Source organism: Chrysochloris asiatica, unplaced genomic scaffold (genome assembly GCF_000296735.1).
Source record: "Chrysochloris asiatica unplaced genomic scaffold, ChrAsi1.0 scaffold00032, whole genome shotgun sequence".
Classification (NCBI taxonomy): Eukaryota; Metazoa; Chordata; class Mammalia; order Afrosoricida; family Chrysochloridae; genus Chrysochloris; species Chrysochloris asiatica.
The window spans coordinates 7,310,474-7,337,836 of record NW_006408550.1 but is presented as its reverse complement, the minus strand read 5'-3'; the positions used below and the strand labels follow the sequence as shown (position 1 = coordinate 7,337,836).

The 27,363-nt window shown below is 37.7% G+C and overlaps 1 protein-coding gene across 1 annotated transcript in view; it reads left to right on the top strand.

The window, feature by feature from the left end:
* LOC102814294 (chromosome unknown open reading frame, human C7orf60) overlaps positions 1 to 27,363 on the top strand; it is an 80,011-nt gene that overhangs the window by 18,997 nt on the left and 33,651 nt on the right. Inside the window, exons 2-3 of the mRNA XM_006859293.1 lie at positions 9,645 to 9,786; positions 22,472 to 22,642. Coding sequence (XP_006859355.1) covers positions 9,645 to 9,786; positions 22,472 to 22,642 — 313 coding nt within the window. The remainder of the gene's footprint in view (positions 1 to 9,644; positions 9,787 to 22,471; positions 22,643 to 27,363) is intronic.

Below are 27,363 nucleotides of genomic sequence, written 5' to 3'. Positions count from 1 at the left end.
CCCCAGTCGTATTTTGAGTGCCTTCCAACTTGAGGAGGTCATCTTCCAGCACTGTATCTAACAATATTTTGTGCTATTCATAATGTTTCAATATTCTGGTGATATCTCATAGTGCTCCACTTGTATTCATGCAGTTTTCCGTGGCTAAACATTCAGAAGTAGTGTGCCTCTTCCTCTTCCTACTCTTTGTTAGTCTGGAAGCTCATCTGAAACCTGTCCACCAAGGCTTATCCTACTTGCATTCAAAGTATCAGTGGCATTGCTTCCAGCATCACAGCAACATACAAGCCACCACAACACACAGCAGCACACAAACAACATGCAACTGCAATGACAAAACCACTGTTCATCTGTCAGTATGGCACACTGATAGGTGAGTAGTGGTTTTGTCATTGTAGTTGTTGTTAAGTGCTATTGAATTGGTTTCAACTCACAGAAACACTGCAAAAGGTTTCTGAGTAATGTGGTTGGTACATTTGAACCACTGACCTGTGCTTCAAAGCGACCTTTTGGTTCAGTGCCTTATCCTGCAGCATCATACCAGAATTCTAGTTTTTTCTTATAGAATCCTTCTAAAAATTGCTTTTCATATGTAATCAAATTAAAAATTTAGATCATACAGCTCTGTATGTATTTATGGTAAATGTATTCAAATAGCAGTGTCATATAGTATTCAAATTTTAATGATTCACTTTTAGACTTTCCTGTTTTCTAATAATACTTACAGAGCTGCTATTTTTATTCCCAAACTCTAATCACCAAAATAACCGTAGTCCCTACCTTTTTTAAGTAACATAAATAGTAGAAGTCTATCTGTAGCTATCAAAAGAGCTCTGGTAGTGTAGTGGTTACGAATAGGGCTGAGAACCGCAAGGTCAGCAGTTTGAAACTACCAGCTGTTCCACAGGAGAAATATGAGGCTTTCTGCTCCCGTAAAGATTTACAGCCTCGGGAACCCTATACAGGGTCACTATGAGTCAGAACTGACTCCATGGCACTTAACAACAACGACAGTCTGTAGCTCTTATGTCTTTTGTCTTCAAGGGAACCATTGAAGATTTGAATGGCTTATGGACATTTTACTCCCATCCCTCTCATTAACCACATTAGTTTAAGTAACATTCTACTTCTGTATAGATTTACAACCTTGGAAACCCTATTGAGCCATTTTCTTCTGTACTATGGAGTTGCTGTGAGTTGTTATCTATTCCACAGCAACTGGTATAAAATGGATATATTGTTGTAGTTAGGGCTGTAGAGTTGGTTCCCTATATAGGGTTTCCAAAGCTTAAAATAAATCATCACGGGAGCAGAAAGTCTGTAGACTTGAACCTCTGATCTTGTTGCTTGTAATCCAGTGCTTATTGTATGGTGCTACTGTCCTCCCCATATGGAATTTATATGTGTTATTATTAATTAATATGTTAATATAGAGACTATATTAATTTGATATACCTATTGTAGCATCTCAAGGAGCTCTGGGAGTGTAATGGTTATAAATCGGGCTGCTAACCTCAGGGTCAGCAGTTTGAAACTACCAGCTCTTCCGCAGGAGAAAGAGGAGAGTTTCTGCTTCCGTAAAGATTTACAGCCTTGGAAACCCTGTACAGGGTTGCTATGAGTAGGAACCAACTCCGCAGCATATAACAGCAACAACAATTTTAGCATTTCATTTGTCAGTTTGTCCTACTGTGGTGGCTTCTAATGTTGCTATGATTCTGGGAACTATGACACTGGTATTTGAAAATACCACGAGGGTCACCCTTGGTGGACAGGTTTCAACAGAGCTTTTTGGATTAAGATAGATTAGGAAAAAGAAGAGGTGGACTATCTCTAAGTGTTTAGTCCTTGAAAACATTATGAATAGCTAAAGAATATTGTCAGATACAATGCCAGAAGATGAGACTCTCAGGTTAGAAGACATTCAAAATACAACTAGGGAAGAGCTGACTTCTTAAAGTACCGTTAACTCTGATGACTTTCAGGATCTTCATTTACTGATAGGGCACAACTCAATGAGGAGAAATACCTGTGAACATGTTAATAATAGGAACATGAAATGTCTGAAATACAAATCTAAGAAAATTGGAACTTGTCAAAAATGAAATGGAACACATGAAAATCAGTAGCCTGGTCATTTGTGAACTGAATCTCATTTGAATATGACAGTCATATGTGTTAATATGCCAGAAATGGCATTGCATTCATCATGAAAAAAAATTTCCAGATCTGTCTTGAACTAGAGTGCTGTAGGATTACATTCATATGCCTAAAGGGAAGACTATCAATTGCTGATATGGAAGTTCAGGCTGAAGCTGGAGAAAATTGAAGCAAGTCCATGAGAGCCAGAATATGACCTTGAACATGTCTCACCTGAATTTACAGATCATCTGAAGAACAGATTTAATGCATCAGACACTAATGATCAAAAACCAGAAGAGTTGTGGGATGTCATCAAGAACATCATACAGGAAGAAAGCGAAAGGTCATTAAGAAGGCAAGGAAGAAAGAAAAAAACAAAATAGTTGTCATATGAGACTCTGAAATTTGCTGTCCAGCATAGAGATGCTAACGCCGGTGGAAGAAATTATAAAGTTAAACAGCTGACCATAAAATTTCAAAGGTCCGCTAGAGAAGACAAAGTCAAATGTAATAGTGAAATGTGCAGAGATCTGGAGTTAGAAAACCAAAAGGGAAGAACATAGTCCACATTGCTTAGGATAAAAGAACTGAGGGAAAAAATTAAGCCCTGATTTGCAATACTGAAGGATTCTTTGCATCGAAAGAAGATGTAAAGAATACACAGTCACTGGACCAAAAAGAAGTCGTCGATGTTCAACCATTTTGATTATGCAAATGTTTTTGACTGTGTGGATCATGACAAGCTATGGACAATATTGTGTCAAATTAGTTTTTCTGAACATTTACTTGTGCTCATGAGGAACCTGTACATAGAACAAGAGGCAGCCATTCAAACAGAACAAGGGAATACTTAATGGTTTAAAACCACGAAAGGTGTTTGTCAGGGTTATATTCTTTTCCCATATTTATTCAATCTGTATGCTGAGCAAACAATCCAATAAACTGGATTATATGAAGAAAAACGTGGCATCAGGGTTATAAGAAGACTCAGTAACAACTTGTGACATGCAGATGAAACAGCCTTGCTTGCTGAAAAAGAAGAGGACTTAAAACACTTACTGATGAAGATCAAAAACCACACAGTTTTTGGTATAATTTGCATCTCAGTGAAAAAAAACTAAAGTTCTCACCACTTGACAAATAAATAATATGATAAATGGATAGAAGATTGAAGTTGTCAAATACTTCATTCTGCTTGGCTCCACCATCAACAAAAATGGAAGCAGTCAAGAAATCAAATGATGTATTTACATTAGGCATATCTGCTGCACAGGACTTCTTAAAAGTGTCCAAGATTAAAGATGTCTGTTTGAGGACCAAAATGTGCTTGACCCAAGCCATTGTACTTTCAGTAGCCTCATATGCATGTGAGACTTAGTGCATAAAGAAGACTGTAGAAGAATCAATACATTTGAGTTATGGCATTGGAAAAGAATTTTAAAGGTACCATGGACTGCCAAAAAAAAATCTATGTTGGAAGAAGTACAACAAAATGCTCCTTAGAATCTAAGATGACCAGACTTTGTCTCTCATGCTTCAGACATATTATCAGGAGGTGACCAGTACCTGGAGACACACATTATGCTTAAAGTGAAGGATCAGCAAAAAAGGAGAGATCCCCAAAAGTTGGATTGGTACAGAGGTAGCATCAATGGACTCAAGCATAGCAGCAAGTGTGAGGATGGCACAGAACCTGGCTATATTTCATTCTTTTTTACATAGGGTCACTATGGGTTGGAAATGACTTGATGGCACCTCACAACAGCAACAGCAAGGAAGACCTTATGTGGTGATGTAGAATAGGGACTGGACTACTAACCATAAGGTCAGCAGTTTAAACCCATCAGCTGCTCTTTGGAAACCCTATACAAGGTAGCTAGGAGTTAGAACTGATTCAATAGCACTTAACAACAGCAGCAGGCCAATTAGTATAATTGTTCACTCAGATATACACACAAACCACTAAAGCCCATGATGATGGAAGTGAAGAATCCTACCAACTTTTTTAGCCTGAAATTGATCAAACATCTAATCAAGATGTTTTGGTAATTACTGGTTATTGGAATATGAAGGTTGGAACAAAAGATGAAGAATCCATATTTGGAAAATATACCCTTGGTGATAAATGTGATGCTGGAGTGTCACATAATAGAATTTTTTAAGACAAATGACTTATTTATAGCAAATTTTAAACAACACAAAAGATACACATGGACCTCACCAAGTGGAATAAACAGGAGTCACATTAACTATGTCTGTGATAAGAGATGGAAAAGTTCTATATCCATCAGCCAACACAAGGCCAGGGTCAGCTGTGGAACTATCAATTGCTCGTATACAAATTGAGGTTGAAGCTTAAGAAAATTAAAACAAGTCCATGAGTGTCAAAATACCACCTTGAACATATCCCATGTGAATTTTAGAGATCATCTTAAGAACAGATTTGATGCATGAGACACTAATGGCCAAATACCAGAATTACTATTGGATAACGAAGAGCATCATACAGGAAGAAAGCAAAAGGTCATTCAAAATACAGGAAAGACAGAAAACAACAAAATAGGGGTCCAAAAAAGACTCTGAAACTTGCTCTCCAGTGTAGAAATACAAACGACTGGAAGATATCAAAAGTAAAAGAGCTGAACAGAAATGTGCAGAGACCTGAAGTTAGAAACCCAAAACAGAAGAACATGTTCAGCATTTCTCAAGCCGAAAGAATTAACGAAAATGTTGAAGCTTTGACTTGCAAGATTGAAGGATTCTATGGGCAAAATATTGAATGATACAGAAAGCATCACAGCAGATGATAAGATATACATAGAGTCACTGTTCAAAAAAACTAATGGTAGTCAGTCATTTCAAGAGGTAGCATACAATCAAGAACCAATGGTATTGAATGAAGATTTCCAAGCTGCACTGAGGTCATTGGCATAAACAAGGCTCCAGAAATTGACCAAATGCAAATTGAAATTTTGAAGCAAACTGATGTGGTACTGAAGGCACTCATCTATGCCAAGAAATTTGGAGTACAGCTGCCTGGTCAACCAATTGGAATAAATCCCTGTTTTTGCCCATGCTAAAAAGAGGTGACCCAGTGGAATGCAAAAAACTGCAAACAGTATCATTAATATCACATGCAAGTAAAATTTTTCTGAAGATAATTCAGAAACAGCTGCATTAGTACATCAACAAAGAACTGCCAGATTCAGAAGAGAACGTGGAACTAGGAATAGCATTGCTTATGTGAGATGTCTCTTGGCTAAAAGCAGAGAATACCAGAAAGTTTACTTGTGCTTTATTAACTATGCAAATGCTTTCAACAGTGTGGATCATGAGTATTGATTACGTTGTGAACAATAGATATTCCAGAACACTTAATTGTGTTCCTGAGGAACCTGTATATAAACCAAAAGGCAAGTCATTTGAACAGAACAAGTGAATGCTGAATGGCTTAAAAACAGGAAAGGTGTATGCCAGGGCTGTATTATTTCTCCATATTTATTCAATCTGTATGCTAAGCAAATAATCCATGAAGCTGATTATATGAAATGGAACGTAGCATCAGAGTTAGAGAAAGACTCATTAACAACCTGTGATGTGCAGATGATACAACCTAGCTTGCAAGAAGCAAAGAGGACTTAAAATACTTACTGAAGAAGAGCAAACACTACAACCTTCAGTATGGATTGCATCTCAGTATAAAGAAAACTAAAATCTTTGCAACTGGATCAATAAATGACATCATGATAAATGGAGAAAAGATTGAAGTTGTCCAAGACTTTATTTTGCTTGGATCCACAATCAACAGTCATGGAAGCAGCAGTCAAGAAATCAAATGAGATATTGCATTATGCAAATCTGTTGCACAAGACTTCTTTAAAATGTTCAGAAGCAAAGATGTCGGGTTTGAGGACTAAAGTGTGCCCTGGTATTGTCAGGTTTGAGGACTTCAGTGTGCCCTGGTATTGACAATACCCAAGCCATGGTATTGTCATAAATAGCCTCATTTGCATGTGAGGATTAGGCAGTGAATAGGGAAGAGGAAGTGTAAGGGGCCCCACAAGTGACTTTCAGCTGATTTGGAGTCCTGTGGGCCCTGGATACCTGACACTCTGGTTTCAGAGCTCCTTCTGACCACAGCCCAGCCTAACTCTGCCACTCCTCAGGGCTGGGAGCTGGGCAAGACATCAAGCTTGCTGTTTTCTCCCCAACTTTGTGAGAGGCCCACCTTCTCTCAGAAAACATTGACTGCCACTGGTCTGGCCTCAGCCCTGTGGGTACCCAGTACCCAGCAGGCAGTATCCCATCCCTTCTGGTTCCATTCCAGTCCACCTTCCATGCTACCCAGCACCCTGACAGCTCAGAGAGATAGTTCCCTCTCTTTTTTCATAAATAGAATACAATCTTCCTTTCTTTGTGCACATAAGGTCCACCAATTAGGAAGGGACCCCAACAGGAACCTCAGCAGAACTATTGTATTAAATCTGAAATGTCAAATGATGTGCTAGTCAATAAATGAGGAGTTGTTAAGTGTCATCGAGTCAGTTCTGACTCATAATGACCCTATATAGGTTTTTCAAGGAGTGATTGATGTGTTTGAACTGTCGTATTGCAGTTTGTAGTTCAGTGCTTATCCTACAGCATCATACCAGGACTCTAAATATGATGGTGGTGGTTGTGTGCCACCAAGCCAGTTCCAATTTATGGCAATCCTGCATAGGGTTTCTGAGACTGAATCTTTACAGGAATAGTCTCATCTTTCTTCCTATCTGTGACTGGTAGATTTGAACTTCTGATCTTGTGGTTAGCACCCCAGCTTGTAATCCACTGTGCTCCCAAGGCTACTTCCAAATGAGTTGTTGTTGTTGTTAAGTGTCTTCAAGTCGGTTCCAACCCATGGTGACCTTTTATAGGGTTTCTGAGGAGCGGCTGGTGAGCTTGAACCGCTGACCTTGCAGATCAAACCAACTTTGGAGTCCAGCGCATTAACCCACAGAACCATACCATGAGTTGTTGTTGTTAGGTGCCATTGAGTCAGTACTGATTCATAGCATCCCTATGTACAGCAGAGCAAAACACTGTGCCCGGTCATGGCCAACCTCACAGTTGTTGCCACGCTTGACCCCATTGGTGCTGCCACTTGGCCAGTCCATCTCATTGGGGTTCTTCCTCTTTTTCTCTAACCCTCAACCTTACCACAAACATGATATCCTTCTCCAGAGAGTGGTCCCTCCTGACGGTATGTCTGAAGTATGAGAGATGAAGTTTGTTCATCCTGGCCTCCAAGGAGCACTCTGGCTGCACTTCTTTCAGTACAGATCTGTTGGTTCTTTTGGCAGCCCATGGCACTTTCAGTATTCTCCTCCAACATCATAACTCAAAAGCATCAATTCTTCTGTGAGTGGTTCTTGTTATTTTCGTGGAGTCGGTTCCAACTCATAGTGACCCTCACAGGGTTTCCAAGGCTGTAAATCTTTACGAGAGCAGAAAGCCTCATCTTTCTCCCGCAGAACAGCTGGTAGTTTTGAACTGCTGACCTTGTGGTTTGCAGCCCGATTTGTAACCACTATGCTACCAGAGCTTCTTTCTTCTGCGAGTAGGTATGTATTATTAAAGTGTACTGCTTTCTGCTCCTGTAAATATTTACAGCCTCAGAAACCCTGTAGAGGGTCACTATGAGTCGAACCTGACTCCATGGCACATAAAAACAACAACAAACCCATCGTTGTGGGAGAAACTGAAACTTTCAGCACCATAAAGATTTGCAGCCTCAAAAACCCTATGCAGGGTCCCTGTGTGTCAGAACCAACTGGATGGCACTTAACAAAAACATATCAATCACTCTTGCTGGAATGAAGGGGACTTAAAATACTTGATGAAGATCAAGAGGTCTTTTGCAGCAAATTTTCATAATGTCATACATCATTTGATTTCGTGACTACTGTTTTCTTGGGCATTGACTGTGGATCCAAACTTTCAGTATATGGATTACACCTCTCAATGTAAAGAAAGCAAAAATCCCCACAACTGGACCTATAACTAACACTATGATAAATGGAGAAATGACTGAAGTTGTTGTCAAAGACTTCATTTTGCTTGGATCCATGATCGACATTTATGGAAGCAACAATCAAGAAATCAAATACATTATGCAGATCTGCTGCACAAGATCGCTTTAAAGTGTTCAAGAGCAAAGATGTCCGTTTGAGGACTAAGGTCTACCTGACCCAAGCCTTGCTATTCTCTGTTGCCTGATACGCATTTGAGACTTACACAATGAATAAGGAAGACTGTAGAAGAATCAATGCATTTGAATTATGGTGTTGGAGAAAAATATTGGAAGTATCATGGACTGCCAAAAGAACCAACAAATCTGCCTTGTAAGACGTACAGCCAAAATACTTCTGAGAAATGAAGATAGCAAGATTTTGTCTTGTGTTGTTTTTTTCTCCTTTCTTGCTTCATCTTCAATCCCTCCCTTCTGTTTCCTGGGATTATTTCCCAGAGAAACTATTTGCACCCAGAATCATGTGTGCCTTCTGTAGATTCTAAACTAAGAAGTCTTATAGAAAGAAAACTTATATAGATGTATTATACCTAGTTTTTCCCCTACATATTTGATCATAGAAATCTGGTTTAAATCACATCTACTACCATATCAGGAGTCTTGGTGTGTGGCACTATAGGATAAGCACTGGATCATAAGGCCCATTTGAACCACAAGGTTGACAATTCAAACTCACTAACTGTTCCTCAGAAACCCTATACAGGGTCTCAACCAACTCTAGTGCACTTAGCAACACTACCATAGCAAAGATCATCGTTTTGAAAACTTGTGGGTTTTTTAAGATAAGAAAATAGACATAGAGAAATTAAATCTACTTTCAGCATCTCATTGTTAATTAATTAAACTGTAGAGTCAAAGCAAGAACCTGGTTTTATTAATTTTCCTATTGGATTATTCAAAAACAAAAAATCACCCTAACACACTTAGGTCAAGTCAGTTCTGACTCAGACTGTCCGGAACACAGTAAAACCGCCCCATAGGATTTCCAAGGCTATAAATCTTTATATAAGCAGACTGCTACATCTTTTGTCCATAGAGTGGCTGGTAGGTTCAAATCCTTGAATTGTTGGTTAGCAGCTGACAACTTTAACCACTTCGTGACCAGGATTTGCTATCAGATATTAAATCATAATTAAAATTGTGTGTTAAGGAACTTATAAAAGGTGATTATATAACATTTAGTATTTTAGTTTACCTTTATGATTTTGCTTATATGTTGTTAAATGTCATCAAGTCAGTTTTGACTCATAACGACCCTATATAGGGTTTCCAAGGAGTGGCTGGTGATTCACAGTCCAGTGCTGATCCTACAGTGCCACAATAGAAGTCCTTTACTTATATACTTGTCTTTAATTTTATATTATATTGAAGCTTTGAAAGAGCCTGAATATGTTTTGACATAAAGTTAATTTACTTTTTTCCTCCTTGTTTCTAGTGGGAGATTTTGATAAGATCTGGCGAGAACACTGTGAAGATGAGGAAACGCTATGTGAATATGCTGTTGCGATGAAAAATTTGGCAGATAATCATTGGGCAAAAACTTGTGAGGGTGAAGGTCGTATTGAATGGTGTTGTAGGTGAGTGTTGTTATGAATTAATATTGTTTGATTTCTAATGTACTCTTTAAATTCTCTTGTTATGCTTGTGTATTTTATCATTTATTTTATCAACTTATCAAACCAGAAGTGTTAAAAATACTGTATTTTAAATAGCTTTACTCCTTGCCTCACTTTCTCTAGATTTATTTCATGTATGTTTATTTAAAACCAAATTGTTTTCCTTAAACATAGCTTTTTAATTTAGCTTACAAAGTATTACTTTAGATGCATTTAAACATTCAATCATTAATATATTAATGTATAAAAGAATTAATACTTAATGTATCATAAATAAATTATAATATAGAAATTTCTTTTGATAACCAATAATCCAGCAATATGTGGATTCAGGTAAAAGTGAGTGTTTGTCTCTAATAATTTGTATTTTGGGAACATCTTAAGAGTTTTATATCCTGAACTTTTTATATATGTGTTTCAAATAGAATTGACTTGGCTGGCATTGGCTTTGGATAATGTTTATTTTCTCAAAAGTAGAGACTGTAATGTTAAAAACATCAGAAAGTAAAACATTGCTCACTAGTTTCCTGAAGATGGTCATATTCTAAAAGTGAATATGTATATTGACTTATTTAAAAATTAATTCTCAGGAAGCATGGCTTTATCTTTCTGCATAGGAAATAAGTTTATGTAAATATTATATTTCATTTTTATATTTCCTTTTTAATCTCACTTAAAATTATTTACATCTTTCAAGAAATAATCCAGAGAAAAGTTTATGTTTAACTTATTTTTTTCTTTATTCTTTCAGTAGTTTATTTACTAATTGTATTGTGTGCAAGGCGCTAACTATCATTGGCACTAGGAGAACAATGGTGAACAGACAGTTGACGTGCTCTCACAGAGAGTGAGAGTGCTGTGCCACTGGGAAAAAGGGACAAGTAAAAATACATAAATTAAATACATGTTGTCATTGTTAATTCTGACTCATAGTGACCCTGTAGAGAGTTTCCAAGGAACAGCTGGTGGGTTTGAACTGCTGGCCTCATGGTTCGAAGTCCAGTGCTGATCCTACAGCATCACACCAAGAGTCTAGTTAAATATATACTAGGTGAGATCATTATAAATGCTATGAGAAAATAAAGCAATGAAAAATAGAGTAATCTAAAATAGTGTAAAGAGAAGGGGGTACACTGAAGTGACATGTGCAACAGGCATGAAGGAAGAGAACATTCCCCAAGTACAAAGCAGGTGTTTTGTAAAAAAAACAACAAGGAAACCAGTGTGGCTGGACCAGAATAAGAGGGCTAAAGTAATTAACTGTTCTGTTAAGATTACTTTATAGGAGGACAAGATTATAAATAAAGACACCAGTTAGGAAGCTACTGCAGTACTCTGTACACAAAGTTGTGTGAGTTTTCATGGAGAGTGAGAGAATGGACAAGATATTGTAATGAAGACTAGTCCAAAGAATATAATGACTCGAGAGGGACAAAGGCAAAGGAGTGACTACGTATACAGCCTAATGATTGTGAAGCTTTGTGAGAAGGATCTTGAAAATGTAAGGAGAGTGAGGAGCATTGGGTTATGGATTATAGTAGCTTCAGTGAATTATGGAGTCAAAGAATTGTAGAGTTGGGATACTAAAGGAAGAAATCAGATGATAGGAAATGAGATGGAATGAATGTGTTTGGGCTCCTTGGAAACACTATACAGGATCACTATATGTTGAAACCACCTTGATGGCACTTAACAGAAACAACAACAGAGAGAAAATAGTTATATATCTAATCTGCAGAATATATATTCCCCCTCCAGCTAAGAAACACAAATATTTCCCTTGTAACAGAAGATAATAATGTAATCCAGTCAAGACACCAATATCATTCTTGGTTTGAGGTATTTTTTTTCAATAACTTTTTATTTTTAATTAGTGAAGTTTTACAGAGAAGATCATCAGTTTTACATTAAACAAATCATACACTTTATTTCCTCTCAGTTGCAACTCCCTCAATGTTATATCACTTATCCCACTTCCTCCTTGTATTCTTGTTTCCATTCTGCCTTTACACGCCCTCAAGTAAATGTTGCCATTTGAATAGTTGACCATTCTATGGTGTGTTATGTGGTGGTAGTTATGTGCCGTGGAGTCGGTTCTGACTCATAGAGACCCTGTATAGGGTAAATCTTTTCAGGAGCAGGAAGCTTCATCTTTCTCCTGCAGAATAGCTGATAGTTTCAAACTGCTGACCTTGAGGTTAACAGTCTGACTCGTAACCACTACGCTACCAGAGCTCCTTATGGTGTGTGAAGCTCCCCAGCATTGTTCTCTTCCCCTAAGTCCATATCTATTGCTTGACTAAAAATTGTGCCACGGGGGTGAGTTCACTTCCAGACTTGAAGGGTGAAGAAGGGCTATAGTCTCCGAGTTTCATTTCTATGTGACTAGTAAGCCTGGTCTTACTTTGTTTGTCCCAAATTTTCTCCCACTCTTTTCAGAACCTTCTAATATGATACCTTTTACAATAATTGGAAATGGTAACTGGGCTCCATCTATTTCTGGTCTCAGAATTGTGGAGACTGATACTCAAATTTTCCGTGTATTTCATTGGACTAATTATTTCCAAGCAATTTCATCAGTCTTCTTCCCTCCAGACAGTGAGAGACCACTAGTTGTACCTTAGATACTTGCTAATGTGTTTCTAAGATCTCAGTTGCTACTCCCAAAGTAGGATGTAGAATATTGTTTTAGTGGATACTGTTATGTCAACTGACCATGGTGTCCCAAAAGATTGGTCATAAGCCCCCCAGGCACAGCAAATCATTCCCTCAAAGTATTTGGAAGTATCTAAGAAGTTTTCATAATTTTGTCCTTTATATGCTTCACCACATTCATGGATATGTTTGCAACAAAGGTAAATACTGTTGTAAAAATATCCTTTGTCAAACCTTTATACATTTTGGGGGTTTCGTCCCACTCTTCTTCCCACACCCATTCACCCTGTGTATCTATCCATGTGTTCCCTTTAACTCTTTCATTCCTTTCTGTGTCTTCCCCAGCATTGTTGTTTTGGGTTTCTTTTTTGTTTTGAACTTTGTTATTAATGTTGAGTTGAGATGGTATCTAATTGTTGTTTTGATATGTATCTCTGTAATGGCTAGTACCAGAGTCCTGAGACGCTATAGGGTAAGCACTGTACTGCTAACCATAGGTTGATGGTTCAAACCCATCAGCAGCAGTTCCTTGGAAACCCTATATAGGGTCATTGTGAGCCAGAATCGACTCAACAGAACTTAGTAACAACTATGGCTAATACCACCACTCAGCTCTTAGTTTGTCATACTGTGGTAGCTTGTGTGTTGCTATGGTGACAGAAGCTCTGTCCCCAGTATTTTAAATACCAGCAGGATCATCAATGATAGGTTTCAGTGGAGCTTTCATACTGAAACTGTTGGGAAAGAAAGGTTATCTGAAAGATTATCCTCTGAAAACCTTATGAATAGCAGTGGAGCTTGGTGTGTTATAGTGCCAGAAGATGAGCCCCCCAAATTGGAAGACACTCAAGATACAACTGAGCTGCTCCACAAAGTAGAGTTGACCTTAATGATATGGATAAAGCACGGCTTATAGGACTTTCATGTGCTGCTGGGGCACAACTCAAAACGAGAAGAAACAGCTGCAAATATCCACTAATAATCAGAAAGTGATGTGTATGAAGTATGAATTGAGGAAAGTTGGAAGTCTTAAAAAATAAGTGGAACACATAACGATCGACATTCTTGTGGCATTAGTGAGCTGAAATGGACTGGTATTGGCCATTTTGAGTAGGACAGTCACGTGGTTTACTATGCCTGGAATGACAAAGAGGAATGGTATTCATTTATCAAACAGAACATTTCAAGATATATCTTAAAGTACAGTGCAGTCTGTGATAGGATAATATACATACACCTAAAAGGAAAACCAATTAAAACAAGTTATTAGTCAAATTTCCTCACCAACCACTAAAGCCAATTATGGAGAAATTGAAGAATTCAGACTCCAGTTGAGACTTTGTGGGTTAACGCGCTGGACTGGTTTAAACTGCAAGTTCAGCAGTTCAGCTCACCAGCTGCTCCTCAGAGACCCTGTACAGGGTCGCTATGAGTCTGAACCAGTTCGATGGCACTTAATAGCAGAAACAAAAAACAAACTTTTTCAGTCTGAAGTTGATCAGATGTTTAATCAAGATGCATTGGTTATGACTGATCACATACATATTGATGAAAACCAAAGTTACAGTCTTCAGTATGGATTGCACCTCAGTGTAAAAAAAAAAAATTCTCACAAGTGGACCAGTAAATAGCATCATGATAAACTTAGAAAAGATTGAAGTTGTCAAAGATTTCATTTTACTTGTATCCACAGTCAATAATCATGGAAGCAGCAGTCAAGAAATCAAAGGACGGACGCATTGCATTAAAGTATTAAAAGAGCAAAAAGTCAGTTTGAGGGCTAAAGAGGTATTTTCAATCTTCTCATATGCATGCAAAAACTACACAATTAATAGAAAAAGAAGAGAAGAATCAATGCATTTGAATTGTGGTATGGAGAAGAATATTAAAAATACCATGGACTGCTAAACAAAACAAAAAAAAAACGATGAAATTGTTTGGGAAGAAATACAGGTAGATTGCTCCAAAGAAGTCAAGATGGCTGATACTTCATCTTTTTGTCCTTTGGACATGTTGTCAGCAGGGACCTAGCTCTAGAGAAGAAATCATGTTTGATAAAGTATAAGTGCAAAAGTAGAAGACCCCAATGAGATGGATTGACACAGTGGCAGCAATAATGGACTTAAACGTAACAATAGTGAGGTTGACTCAGGATCAGGTGTATTTCATTCTGAGTGTAGGCAGATGGATTTACTTTTGCGTTCTCAATTCTGTTCTATTGATCTGTATGTCTTTCATTTCTTATTGTAGTGTTTTGTGGCTTTTTGTCTAGATCTTTTGTTTCTCTGGTTAGATTTATTCCTGAGTATTTCATCTTTTGGATGGCTGTTGTAAGTGGTATTTTTTTTCCTGATTTCCTTTCCAGAGCGCTCTTTAGTAATGTAAAGGAATGTAGCTGATTTGGGGTTGTTGATCTTGTATGCTGCCAGTTTGCTAAATCTTTCAGTGAGTTCCAATAGTTTTCTTGTTGGGTCTTTGAGATTTCTGTGTATTGGTTCGTAACATCTGCAAATAGAGAGAGGTCTGCTGCTTTTTTGCCAAAATTGTTCTTGTTAAGTGCTGTCGAGTCGGTTCCAACCCATAGCAACCCTATATAGGGTTCCCAAGGAGTGGCTGGTGAGCTTGAACCACCGACCTTGCAGTTCAAATGACTTTGCAGTCTGATGCATTAGCCCACAGCGCCACACCAAGACTCCAGTTGCCAATATGTTGTTGTTGTTGTTAAGTGCTGTTGAGTCAGTTCCGACCCATAGCAACCCTGTATAGGGTTTCCGAGCAGTGACTGGTGAGCTTGAACCGCTGACCATGCAGTTCCAACGGGTTTGCAGTCTGGCACATTAACCTACAGTGCCACACCAGAACTCCTATAGTTGCCAGTATGGATGCCTTTAATTTCCACTTCATGCCTTGTAGCTCTAATACTTCCAGCACAGTATTGATTAGAAGTAATGATTGTTGTTAAGTGCTGTTGAGTCGATTCTGACCCATAGCGACCCTGTACAGGGTTTCCGAGGCTGTAAATCTTTACGGGAGCAGAAAGTCTCATCTTTCTCCCACGGAACAGCTGGTAGTTTCGAACTGCTGACCTTAAGATTCATAGCCCGATTCGTAACCACTAAACTACCAGAGCTCCTTAGAAGTAATGATAAAGAACATCTTTTTGTGGTTCCTGTTTGCCAGGGGAATGCTTTTCTGTTTCTTTCTGTTGAGAGTAATGCTGCCTGTTGATTTTGTATATATATAATTAAGTTGATGAAGATCAAAGAGCACAGCCTTCGATATGGATTACATCTCAATGTCAAGAAAACAAAAATCCTCACCATTGGACCAATAAACAACATTCTTATCAATGGAGAAAAGATTGAAGTTGTCAAGGACTTCATTCTTCTTGGATCAACTATCAACACTCATAGAAGCAGCAGTCAAGAGATCAGACGACATATTGCACTGGGCAAATCTGCTGCACAGGAACTTTTTAAAGTATTGAAGAGCAGAGATGTCAGCTTGAGGACTAAGGTGCGCCTGACCCAGGCCATTGTGTTTTCAATAGCCTCATATGGATGCGAAAGCTGGACAGTGAATAAGGAAGATCGTAGAAGAATTGATGCTTTTGAGTTGTGGTGTTGGAGGAGACTGTTGAAAGTGCCGTGGCTTGCCAAAAGAACCAACAGACTACATCTGGGGAAAGAGACAATGGAGAAATTTAGTATCATCAGCCAAAAAAAAAGGATCAGGAGTAGTCTGTGGAACACACTATCGGTTGCTCACATGCAACTTAGATTGTGTTGGAAGAAGTGCAGCCAGAGTACTCCTTGGAGACCAGGATAGCCAAACTTAAGCTCTAATACACATCATGCACTATTTTATGCATAAAGACTTAAAATTGTAGTGCTATTTTATTATTTCTCATCCACCTTTGCCCCTACCACAGCCACCAACAACAACGTCTTTTTCAGGATAATCTTAGATATTCTTCCTTGTCTAAATTTATGTTAAATGTAGGTTAAATTCACTTTAGAATCAAGTGATCTAACTATAAAATAAAATGTTTATGTTTTCGATTGGAATTTTAGTATTTATTTATATTAACATGAAGAAGACTGGCATCTTTATAATATTGAATGATCCTGCCCACAAGCAAGATATGTCTATCTCTTTGTTCTTGTCTACTTAATCTTTCAGTAGTGTTTTAAAGTTTTCTGTATATGGGTTTTGAAAATTTTTCTTTATGAACTTAGTTATCATTTAATTGCTGTTATAAATGTGGTTTTTCTTTTCATTTTATCTCATGTGGAGGCTTTGATTTTTTTTTTATATATATATGCTACTTTTTTACTGAATTCTCTGGATTAATTTGTGACTGATTCTCTTGGGTTTTTGAATGCCAGGGGCCTTCAAAAAGTTAGTGTTAAAAATGAAGTCGAAAGAAGAGCAAAATAGGCGTCTCACTTGAGGCTCTCAAAGCCTACTGAACAGCCATAGTAATCAAAACAGTCTGGTATTGGTACAATGAAAGACATATGTCAGTGGAACTGAATTGAGAACCCAGAAAGAAATCCATCCATCAGTGCTCAGTTGATGTTTGAAAAAGGACCAACGCATATTAAATGGAGGAAGAGATAGTCTCTTCAACAAATGATGCTGTCAAAACTGGAAATCTGTTTGCAGAAGAATGAAACAAGACCCATACCTCACACTATATACAAAAATGAACTCAACGTTAATTACCTAAATGCAAAACCTACATATATCATTCTAATTCATGGCATAAATGCACTGTGAGACATAACTTACAATGCATATACAGCAGAAGAAAACCTAGAGGACTGCTTCAAAAGATTTCACCAAGATAGTAAAAATTCGAGAACCCTCAGACAAAGGAAAACTTTTTGGAAATGACATATTAGACAAGGGACTACTGTCTAAAATTTACAGAATACTTCAACACCTCAATAAGACCAGTATTCTAATTGCAAATGATCAGAGGACATAAACAGGCACTTCACCAAAGAATACATTCAGGCAGTCAACAAACCTATGGAGAAATGCTCATGATCACTCGCCATTTGTTGTTGTTAAGTGCCTTTGAGTCAGTTCCAACTCATAGCGACATTGTAGAAGACTTCCAAGGAAGAGCTGGTGGGTTTGAACTACCAACATTTTGGTTCACAGTTCGGTGCTTACCTTATGAATCACACCTGGAGTCCATTAGCCATTGTTGTTGTTGTTGTTGTTAGGTGGACGAGTCGGTGCTGACTCATAGCAACCTTATGCACAGCAGAACGAAACACTGCCTGATCCTGGGCCAACCTCACTATCGTTGCCATTAGAGGGATGCAAATCAAAACAACAATGAGATACAGTCTTTCCCCCAGCATTGATAGCAAAGTTCAAAAGAACCAGAAAACAGCAAATCCTGGAGAGGATATGGAGAGACTGGGACCTTCCTACACTGGTAGTAGGACTGTAAAATGTTGCAACTGCTGTGGAAAACCATATGGCACTTTCTCAGAAGATTGGGAAATACCACGTGTACCAGCAATCTCTCTATTTGGTTTCTATGCTTTAGAAATAGAGCCATGACATAAATAGACACATGCATGTCCATGTTCATTGCAGCATTATTCATAATAGCAAAAAGGTGGAGACAGCTTAAATGCCTATCAGGAATGTTGAAAAACTTTGGTAATACACATAAAGGATTATTTTGCAGCGTTGAGAATAACAGTGAATCTGCAAAGAACTGCGTAACAGAGAGGAATCTGGCTGACATTATGCTGAGTGAAATTAGTTGATTGCAAAGGGACAGATAACTATATGACACCACTACTGTAAAGATTTTTCATTCTGTAATAAACTTTCTATGATGTGAGGGAAGGGATTATTCATTGAGTAAAGTGTAGTCGGTCACCTGCTAACTTGAATGACGGGGAAGGCAGTTAAAAAGAAAAGGAAGGAAGGGAAAAAGCAAAAAGGAAATTACTTTCTCTCTTTTTTCATGTACTGGGAGGGAATCAATGTATTTTTCTCATTAAAAAAAAAACTTATACATTATTTTTATTTGAAACATGAAGGTCAGATTACTATGACAACGTCCTCTGTGTTAGGACATGTTTAATACAGGACAGTCTGACCTCGAATTCCATCTTAATTTTATTTTCTCTAATAACATGGTATCTCTAAAGATGAATTATGATTTTCAGAAAGGTTTTGAAGACTGTCTTGTATAATAAAGCAAGTGATTCTGGGGGCCGGCAGGGGGTGGGGGTGAGGAACTGCTAATAAATAAAATTGAAAAACAAATAGAATTGGAAAGTTTCCATGAACTTTTTGAAACCTTCTTGTATATTGTCCTGTCATTTTATGAATAGAATTTTATTTCTTCCTGCCCAGTTCATTTGACTAAATATTTTTTTCTTGCTTATTACTTAGTTATGCCTTCATCATATGGTAATAATGTTTATAATGTGTCCCCTGAGGTGTTGGTTTTTAATGGTAAAGAAGTATTCACCAATTTCTACTCATTGAGAGTTTTTATTAGGAATGGTATTAAATTTTGTTGCATGTTTTTTCAACATTTGTGAAGATGAATATATTAATTTTTTCCTTAGGTGTATTATTGTTGTTGTTAATAGCCGTTGAATCTGTTTCAACCCATTGCAACTCTGTATACAACACAATGAAACACCACCTGGCCCTGCACTATCCTCACACCACTGTAATGCTCAAAGCCCGTTGCTTCTGCTACTGTATATTAGTATATTGATTCATTAATGATTTTTTTATATACTGAACCATGCTTAGTGTGTGTGTGGCACTGTGGGTAAATGCACTGGACTGCAAAGTCTATTTTAACCACAAGGTTGGAGGTTCAAGCTTACCAACCGCTCCTCGAAAATCCTACAGGGTTCCTATGGGTTGGAACTGACCTGATGGCACTTAATAACATGCTTACTGTAATTAATGGTGTGGGAGTGGTGTGTGAATGGCTTCACAAGGGGAAAGGAAAATCAAACTGAACAACGTATGATTCATATGAGGCAGAGGTCAGACATTTCTTCTACTTTCCAACCTTCTTTACCAGTCCTGACATAATTGTTTCTTCCATAGCACTGTCTGCTTCTCTGCTGGGTTTGAGAATTCATTGCAATGGCCACACAATTCACAGACAACATTCATGAGTAGGGAGTTTATTTGAGAAGGTAACAGATCATAATTCAGGATCAGAAATACTTACTATGCGGTTCTTTCAATCAGGCACTGCTTTCTCTGGTCCTTGGTTCTCAGCTACTTCACCTTTGCCCGACTCAGGCAGTGTTGCAAAGTTCCTTTAACCCCACCTATAAATGCCCAAAGGGCACTCCACTGTACTATAAGCTTCAGCCTAAAGGTGCCCAGTGCTAGCTCCTCCAGTTAAATGTCTGGAGGCTTCCCACTCTGCAAGCAAGCCTCCTGCGTGAAGGCATTCAGCTGTTCTGAGTCTGTGGGTAGGAAAGCCTGCCATTCTGTCTGGTACTCTGGACTCTGCTGCCATCCTTCTGCTGTCACAGTTGTCTCCTGGATCTCAGGATCCAGGGGTTCAAAGTACCTTCTTTCTTAATGGTGGTGAGATTCCCCCATCCCTATTTCTGAGATGGCAGATTTAAAATCTAGCACTTTGACAAAACTGACCAATCCCCTCATTAGAGTGGCTCTGTAGAATAAACACTGGACGGCTAACCACAGTGTTAATGGTTCAAACCCACCAGCTGCTCCTCAGAAACTCTGTACATAGTTGTGTGAGTCAGAAGCAATTTGACAGCACTTAATAATATCCAGTTATTTGGTGGGAGTTACAAAGATTTTGGCTAGATGGGCAATATTAAGTAATCCATAGCACCACGCTTGCATTCCTTAAATGCATATACTGCTTGGTCAAGTTTGATTCTGTGCTAGAATTTTACTTAATATTTTTACATTATTATTTACAAATGTCATCAGTCATTTTTTGTAGTTATTATCACATTTAAATATTGTTATTTTGCTCCATAAAAACAAATTTGGAAATCTTTCCTTTATTTCTGTGGTCTAGAATAGTTTAAGTAATTTTGGGGGATTATCTGATGTTGAAGGCTTGGTAGAATTCATGATTGGACTGGTACACTTTGGTGAAGTAACTCTTTGATAGCATTCTCTGTTTCATGGATTTTTTTTTTTTTAATTCTAACAGTCAAATTTAGTTAATTGTATTTTCCTAGAAAATTGTCTTTTGCATAGTTTTTCAGATTTATTTACATATGTGCAAATTAAAGAACAAATCTAATGTTTTTAATTAATTACATTCCTTTAATTAACTAATTAATTAAAGGAGTTTTTTTATGAATTCATTAATAAACTTTTCATTAATTCCTTCCTCTTTCCATTTTGAGTACTCTTTTTCTAATCTTTTGATTTAGGCATTTATTTCATTAGATCTTTTTTCTGTGTTGATACAAATATTAAAGCATCTCCATTTTCCTCAGATCATTATTTGTTTTGCCTTGGTTAAGATTTCCATATAGAGAGTGAGTGTACAGAGAAACTGTACTCTTGATTAGAATGCAAGGTTTGTTATGTGGCCATAAGGTAAACTTTATTATATTTGTTGTTGTTAAGCACTGTTTAGTTGGTTCCAATTCATAACGACCCTTTATAGGGTTTCCAAGGAGAGTGACTGGTAGATTTGAACGGTAGACTTTGTGATTAGCGGCCAGTGCTTATCCTATAGCACCACAAGGCTTATAGTTAATAAATAACTTTATGTAAGCTTCCACAGGAGAAAGATGAGGCTTTCTGCTCCTGTAAAGATTTACAGCCTCAGAAATGTTATGCAAGGTCACTATGAGTTGGAATCAACTCCATGACACACCACAACCAAGCTTCATTCATTTGACTTGGCAGCGTAGGAAAGTTTTTTGATAATTGTTTCTGCTTTGTGACTGTGACCACTATGATAAATTGTATATAAATGTTCACAAGCATTATATCTTAATTGGAATCCTGGTGTGGTGCTGTAGGATAAGCACTGAACTGCTAACCACAAGATGGATGATTCAAACAATCACTCCTCAGAAACTCTACGTAAGGTTGAAACACGATGGCACTTAGCAGCAGCAATACTATATCTTTATTGGGAATTATGATCTTAGAATTATAAAGAATTCTTTTTTATTCATTTTATGGGTTTTTCTGACTACCAGTCTGGAGTACTGGTGTGGCACTGGGCTGCAAAGTCAGTTTAAACCTAAAGGTTGGCAGTTCAAGCTTACTAGCCGCTCCTTGGGAACCCTATACAGGGTTGCTATGGGTCAGAACCAACTTGACGGCACTTAACAACAACCAGTCTGTTTACCAACATTTTTCAATCCTCTAATAGATAAAATTCATCTTCCAGTAGATTCTTGAAAAACCACTTGTAATTACAATGCCTCTTGAGTTCTTGTTTTTTAAAAACTTTTTCTATAATTTTGTTACTGTATGCACAGCCTAGCTGGATATAAAATCTTAACTCACACTTTGTTTCCTTTGGTTTCTTAAAGGAGTGTTGCTCTACTTTTGCTTTCTTTTGCATCTTGTTTTCCTTCTCTCTTTCTCCTGACTTTCTTCTTCCCCTCTCCTTGCTATTGATAATCCATTTGAGAGTTAGTTGAAGACCTTCATTCTTAAATGTGTCAGTTGTGTCTCACCTGTGACCTCTGTCGTACGTAACAGTACAACAAAAAAACATAGAGGCACATCTATGCTCTTTAAAAACATTTTTAAAATGTATTAAGTATAATCTAATATGTTTTGGTATATAATAATTTTAAAGATTTGAAAGTGCTATAAAGACCTCAAACATCTGTAACTGATATTTTCAAAAGCGCTATTTTTAATTCGAAAGTGTTTATTTCAGTAAAAACTAGTGGTTTTTTTTATCATAATTTATATTCATACTCAGCATCTAATAATATAATTATATTTTGCTTTGTAGTGTATGTAGAGAATATTTTCAAAATGGTGGGAAGAGAAAAGCACTTGAAAAAGATGAAAAAAGAGCTGTACTCGCCACTAAGACCATTCCAGCCTTAAACCCACATGAGTCTTCTAAACTTGAAGGTCATTTAACCAACCTCAGCTTTACAAGCCCAGAACTTATAACTGAGTAAGTATCTTGGTCCTCGTTAAATTATTGTGCTAGATAACTGTGTTAATGTAAAATCGAATACTAGTTTACATGAAGTAGTGGGCAGCGTGCTTACTCCTCAATTATTTGGTAAAAAAGTAGCACACATTTTTAAGCAATATCTGTAACTAGTATTTCTGTAACTTAACATTGTCCTCACTGAAAATAAGACAGGATAGTTTATTAAATGTTAAAATAATTCTTTTAGTGGCAATTCAAGGAAGCAAAAAAGCAAACTCTAATTCAATGATGCCTTTTTAAATTGGCAATCCACTAACTAAGATTTCACAAGAAAGGAAAAATTGCAAGAGTATTAGTAGAACCAATTGCTGTTACTTTATTGCCGAAATAAAAATCTCTCTGCTAAAATGTATTTTATGCAGGGACACAAATTTTATTTTATAAATCCATGAGTTGTTATCATCCTATTAATATTTTAGTAGTAAAATTCTTTATACACCCAAGTGTCAGAATGGATTTGCAGTACCAAGTAATACTGTATAGCCTCTTGAAAATGCTAAACTTGAATAATTCTAAAACATTGTTGCTAGACACAAAAAGCTAACCATGAGAAAGGAATGGGAGTCTTAAAGCAGTTCCAAATTCAGATGCATGTAGCATTAAGTACAGCTCTCATCAAGGTGGAAGCGACTCATAGTGACCCTGTAGGACACAGCAGATCTGGTCCTTAGGGTCATACATTCAATCTTATTAGGAACAAACAGCTTCATCTTTTTCCTGTTGAGTAGCTGGTGGGTTTGAGCCATTGTCCTTGTGATTAGCAGTGTATCACTTAACCCACTATGCCACCAGGATTCTTTACCTGTGTTTATAAATAATTTCATTTTAAATTAGTATGCCTTTAATTACTTCAGTTGGAATGAATAAGGCATGTTTTTGCCTTTGTTCAAAAGTCACCGTAAACTTTACAAAGAGTAATGACTTGCTAAACATCTTATAATTCAGGTATTATAAACAGTCTTTCAAATGTATAAAAAGTTATACATTTAAAAATAAAAAGATAAAAAGTTATATAATTACAGTTTTGTCAAAAACAGGTGCAAATGGAAATGATCAGTTTTAGAAGCTCAGTTTGGTTCTTTTTTAAAGTCTCTTTATTGAGATTATGGATTTGCAGATTCATTGTAATCATAATTTCCTTTCGTTTTTTAACATGATTTTTTAAAATTCTTTGAAGAGAATATTTAAAGCTGCTTTGAGATCCTTGTTTACTGAAGCCAGCATAGAGACCACGTAAAGTTCTTTCTGTTTACTGCTCCTTTTCTAAAAGTATAGGTTGCACTCTGTGTTTCTTGTTTATTCCTTTTTTCATATTTTTGTTTTTGAAGACAACTTTTTAAATATTATATCATAGAAATTGTCTGTTTGGATTTCCCCTCTAAGGGGCTTTGTGATTATAGTTGTCTCTGTGTGTTTAAATAACTTGCCTGAACTGAGAGTCTGTAGAGTCTGCCTCCCTCACTATTGTGCACATGCTGATGTCTATGGTCAGATTTTGCCATTGCAAAATCTTTAGGTCAGTTTTATAGGAATCGCTTCATGTCTACATAAGGGGCTGGGAATAAACAATGCTACATCAGTAAGGCTTCCCTTCTGCCAGTGGATGAAGTTAAGTAAGCAAGTAGTGCTACAGAATCATAGAAACCTTTATTAAACAGAACCATCAAGTTGTGAAGCTATTGTTTCTTAACATATCCTCCATCTAGGTCTGTACACTTCTGAAGGTGGTATTTGCCTCTCTCTGACCTAAAGAATTCAGTGCTCTATGATTTACACAACATTAAAAAGGCAGATTTAGCATCCTCAAGGGACTTCGATCGTATTCCTTTTCATTGGTTTTTTAAGTTTGGGGAACAAAAAGAAGTCTGAAGAGGCAAGATCAGGGGTGTAGGTGAGAGGGGTTTCCAATACAATTGTTATAGAACAGCTGCACTTGAAGGGTAAGTAGAGTCATCGACTTGATAGAAAAAATTCCTTAACACAACTTTCCTGGCCATTTTATCAGCAGCGCTGTTTTCAGTTTTCTTAGCTTCTTCTTGGTAAGTCCCCTGTGATTGTCCTGTGTCCTTCTCAAAACAATCTGTCTAGACTACCCCTTTGGAACCCAAAAGACTGGCATCATAGCATAGCTTTCTAAACTAACTTCTCTACCCAGCAAATCCCCATGGAAGCCACTTTTAGGAGCTTTTTTTTTTTTTTGAAGGCATCGTAATGAGACAAAGACAAGTGTATTACTGAGAGAACTTGCCTGTAGCCATCCACTGGTCACAGAGGTATGTTTGAACTCATTTTGTTTAGAATAAACCCCATGCATGTATGAACTGGAACCCTAGTAGCAATATTTTTTTTGCTTATGTAGCCAATATAAGGAAAACAGAAATCCTCGCCACTGGACCAATAAACAACATTCTTATAAACAGAGAAAAGATTGAAGTTGTCAAGGACTTCATTCTTCTTGGATCAACTATCAACACTCATGGAAGCAGCAGCTAACATATCAAACAATATATTACGTTAGGCAAACCTGCTGTACAAGACCTTTTTAAAGTGTTGAAGAGCAAAGATGTCAGCCTGAGGACTAAAGTGCGCCTGACCCAAGCCCTGGTATTTTCAGTAATCTCATAGGCATGCGAAAGCTGGACAGTGAATAAGGAAGACTGTAGAAGAATTGATGCTTTTGAGTTACAGTGTTGGAGGAGAATATTGTAAGTGCCATGGGCCGCCAAAAGAACCAACAGATCTGTTTTGGAAGAAGTGCAGCCAGAGTGCTCCTTGGTGGTCAAGATGGCCAAATTTTTTCTCATTCTTCGGACATATTGTCAGGAGGGACCAGTTGCTGGAGAAGGATACCATGTTTGGTAAGGTGGAGGGTCAGAGAAAGAGAGGAAGACCCCCAATGAGATGGATTGGCCAAGTGGCAGCATCGATGTACTCAAGTGTGGCAACAGTAGTGAGGTTGGCCCAGGATCAGGCAGTGTTTTATTCTGCTGTGCATAAGGTCGCTATGAGTCGGTGCTGACTCGATGGCACCCAACAACAACAAATGTTTTGATTGGAAATTGCATTTAAAATTTTGGCAGTCTACCTCATCCTTTTCCTCTCTGAAGGCTCTGTTGCGTCTCCCCTGTATATTTGTGTAGCATTAGCATGGCCACATGGAGAGCTTATCCTGCCCCTGACTGCCTCTCTCATTCCTAGAATCTTTCTGTTAAATTTCAAATTCCTAAGTAGTCTTCTAGGAGTTCAGGTGTGGCACTGCAGGATAAAGCACTGGACTACAAGTTTGGCTTGAATCTCAAAGTTGGTGGATCAGATTCACCAGCCGCTCCTTGGAAACCCTGTACAGGGTCATTATGAGTCAGGATTGACTGGACGGCAGTTAACAACAACAACTAGTCTTCTAGTCTGTAAGTCAGCTCAACAAAGACTTTAACCTAAAGCTAGCAGAAAGCAGACTTTCCACCTTTGTTACTAACAGAGCTCTATGTGAGTTTTTCACTATTTGCTCCAAACCAAGTTAGCCCCTCCAGCAGGGACACTGACCAGGTAGAACTTCCATACCAGCTGAGCAGGAGGTGGGGATGATAAAAGCAGCTTCAGGCAAGAGTGCTGAAGATCTTCACTGCTCTTACCCTGAGATCAGCCAGTCTCATGAATTAGCATTTCTGAGTGTTAAATTTGCCAACCTCTTTATTCTCTCATTGCTGAAAATATCTGTCTCTGGTTTAGTTTTGTAAAAAAAAAAAAAGTTTCTTCTTCAAAACTAAACTTGATATTAGGAAGGGAGTACTGGTGTGTGGCACTGTAGGATAAGTACTGGACCACAAAGTTGGTTTGAACCACAAGGTTGACGGTTCAAATCCACCAGCCATTCCTTGGAAACCCTATACCGGGTCACCATGAGTCAGAACCGACTGGATGGCAATTAACAACAACAATATTAGGATGTAGTCCTGTGTAGTGTACAGGACAAGCACTGGACTGCTAACTGCATTTCAAAGCTACTAGCCACTCTTGGTAAACTATATAGCATCGCTGAGTCAGAACCAACTCCACACACTTAACAGCAACAGTATTAAGATGGCTATGTTTCCCTCCCTAGATCATCTTTGCATACGTATTTGTGATTGACAAAGTAACTTATTTTCCTGTCTTTAGAAGTCTTTGTATTTTCTCGAGTTACTGGTTAGCAAAAAGAATATAGTTTAAGACACTGAACTAGCCTTCTCCCCATTTCCCAATCTGAAGTAGCATTGACTTACTCTTAACTGATTATTTTGTTGGAAATTTGGCATGTTTTGTTTCTCACTATTGTTTTATCTCAGCAATTATGCTTTGTACTTGAATTTTTATTTCTTTGCAATAGATTCCCAGAAGTGGATTTCTAGATTGAAGAATATGAATTGTTCTAGGCTCTTGTGCATAGTTACTGAATTAGAAAAGATTATACTAATTCCATTACCTCTAGCAGTGTAAGTACCCAGTTTGCCAAAACTCACCAGCATTGCATATTTTCATTTTTATTAACATAATGTAATAAAATGGTATCCTATTCTGTTAATGTAAAGGAGCTCTGGTAATGTTGTTGTTGTTGTCAGGTGCCATCGAGTTGGAACCAACTCATAGCGACCCCATGCACAGAAGAACGAAACAATGTCCGATCCTGGGCCAACCTCACT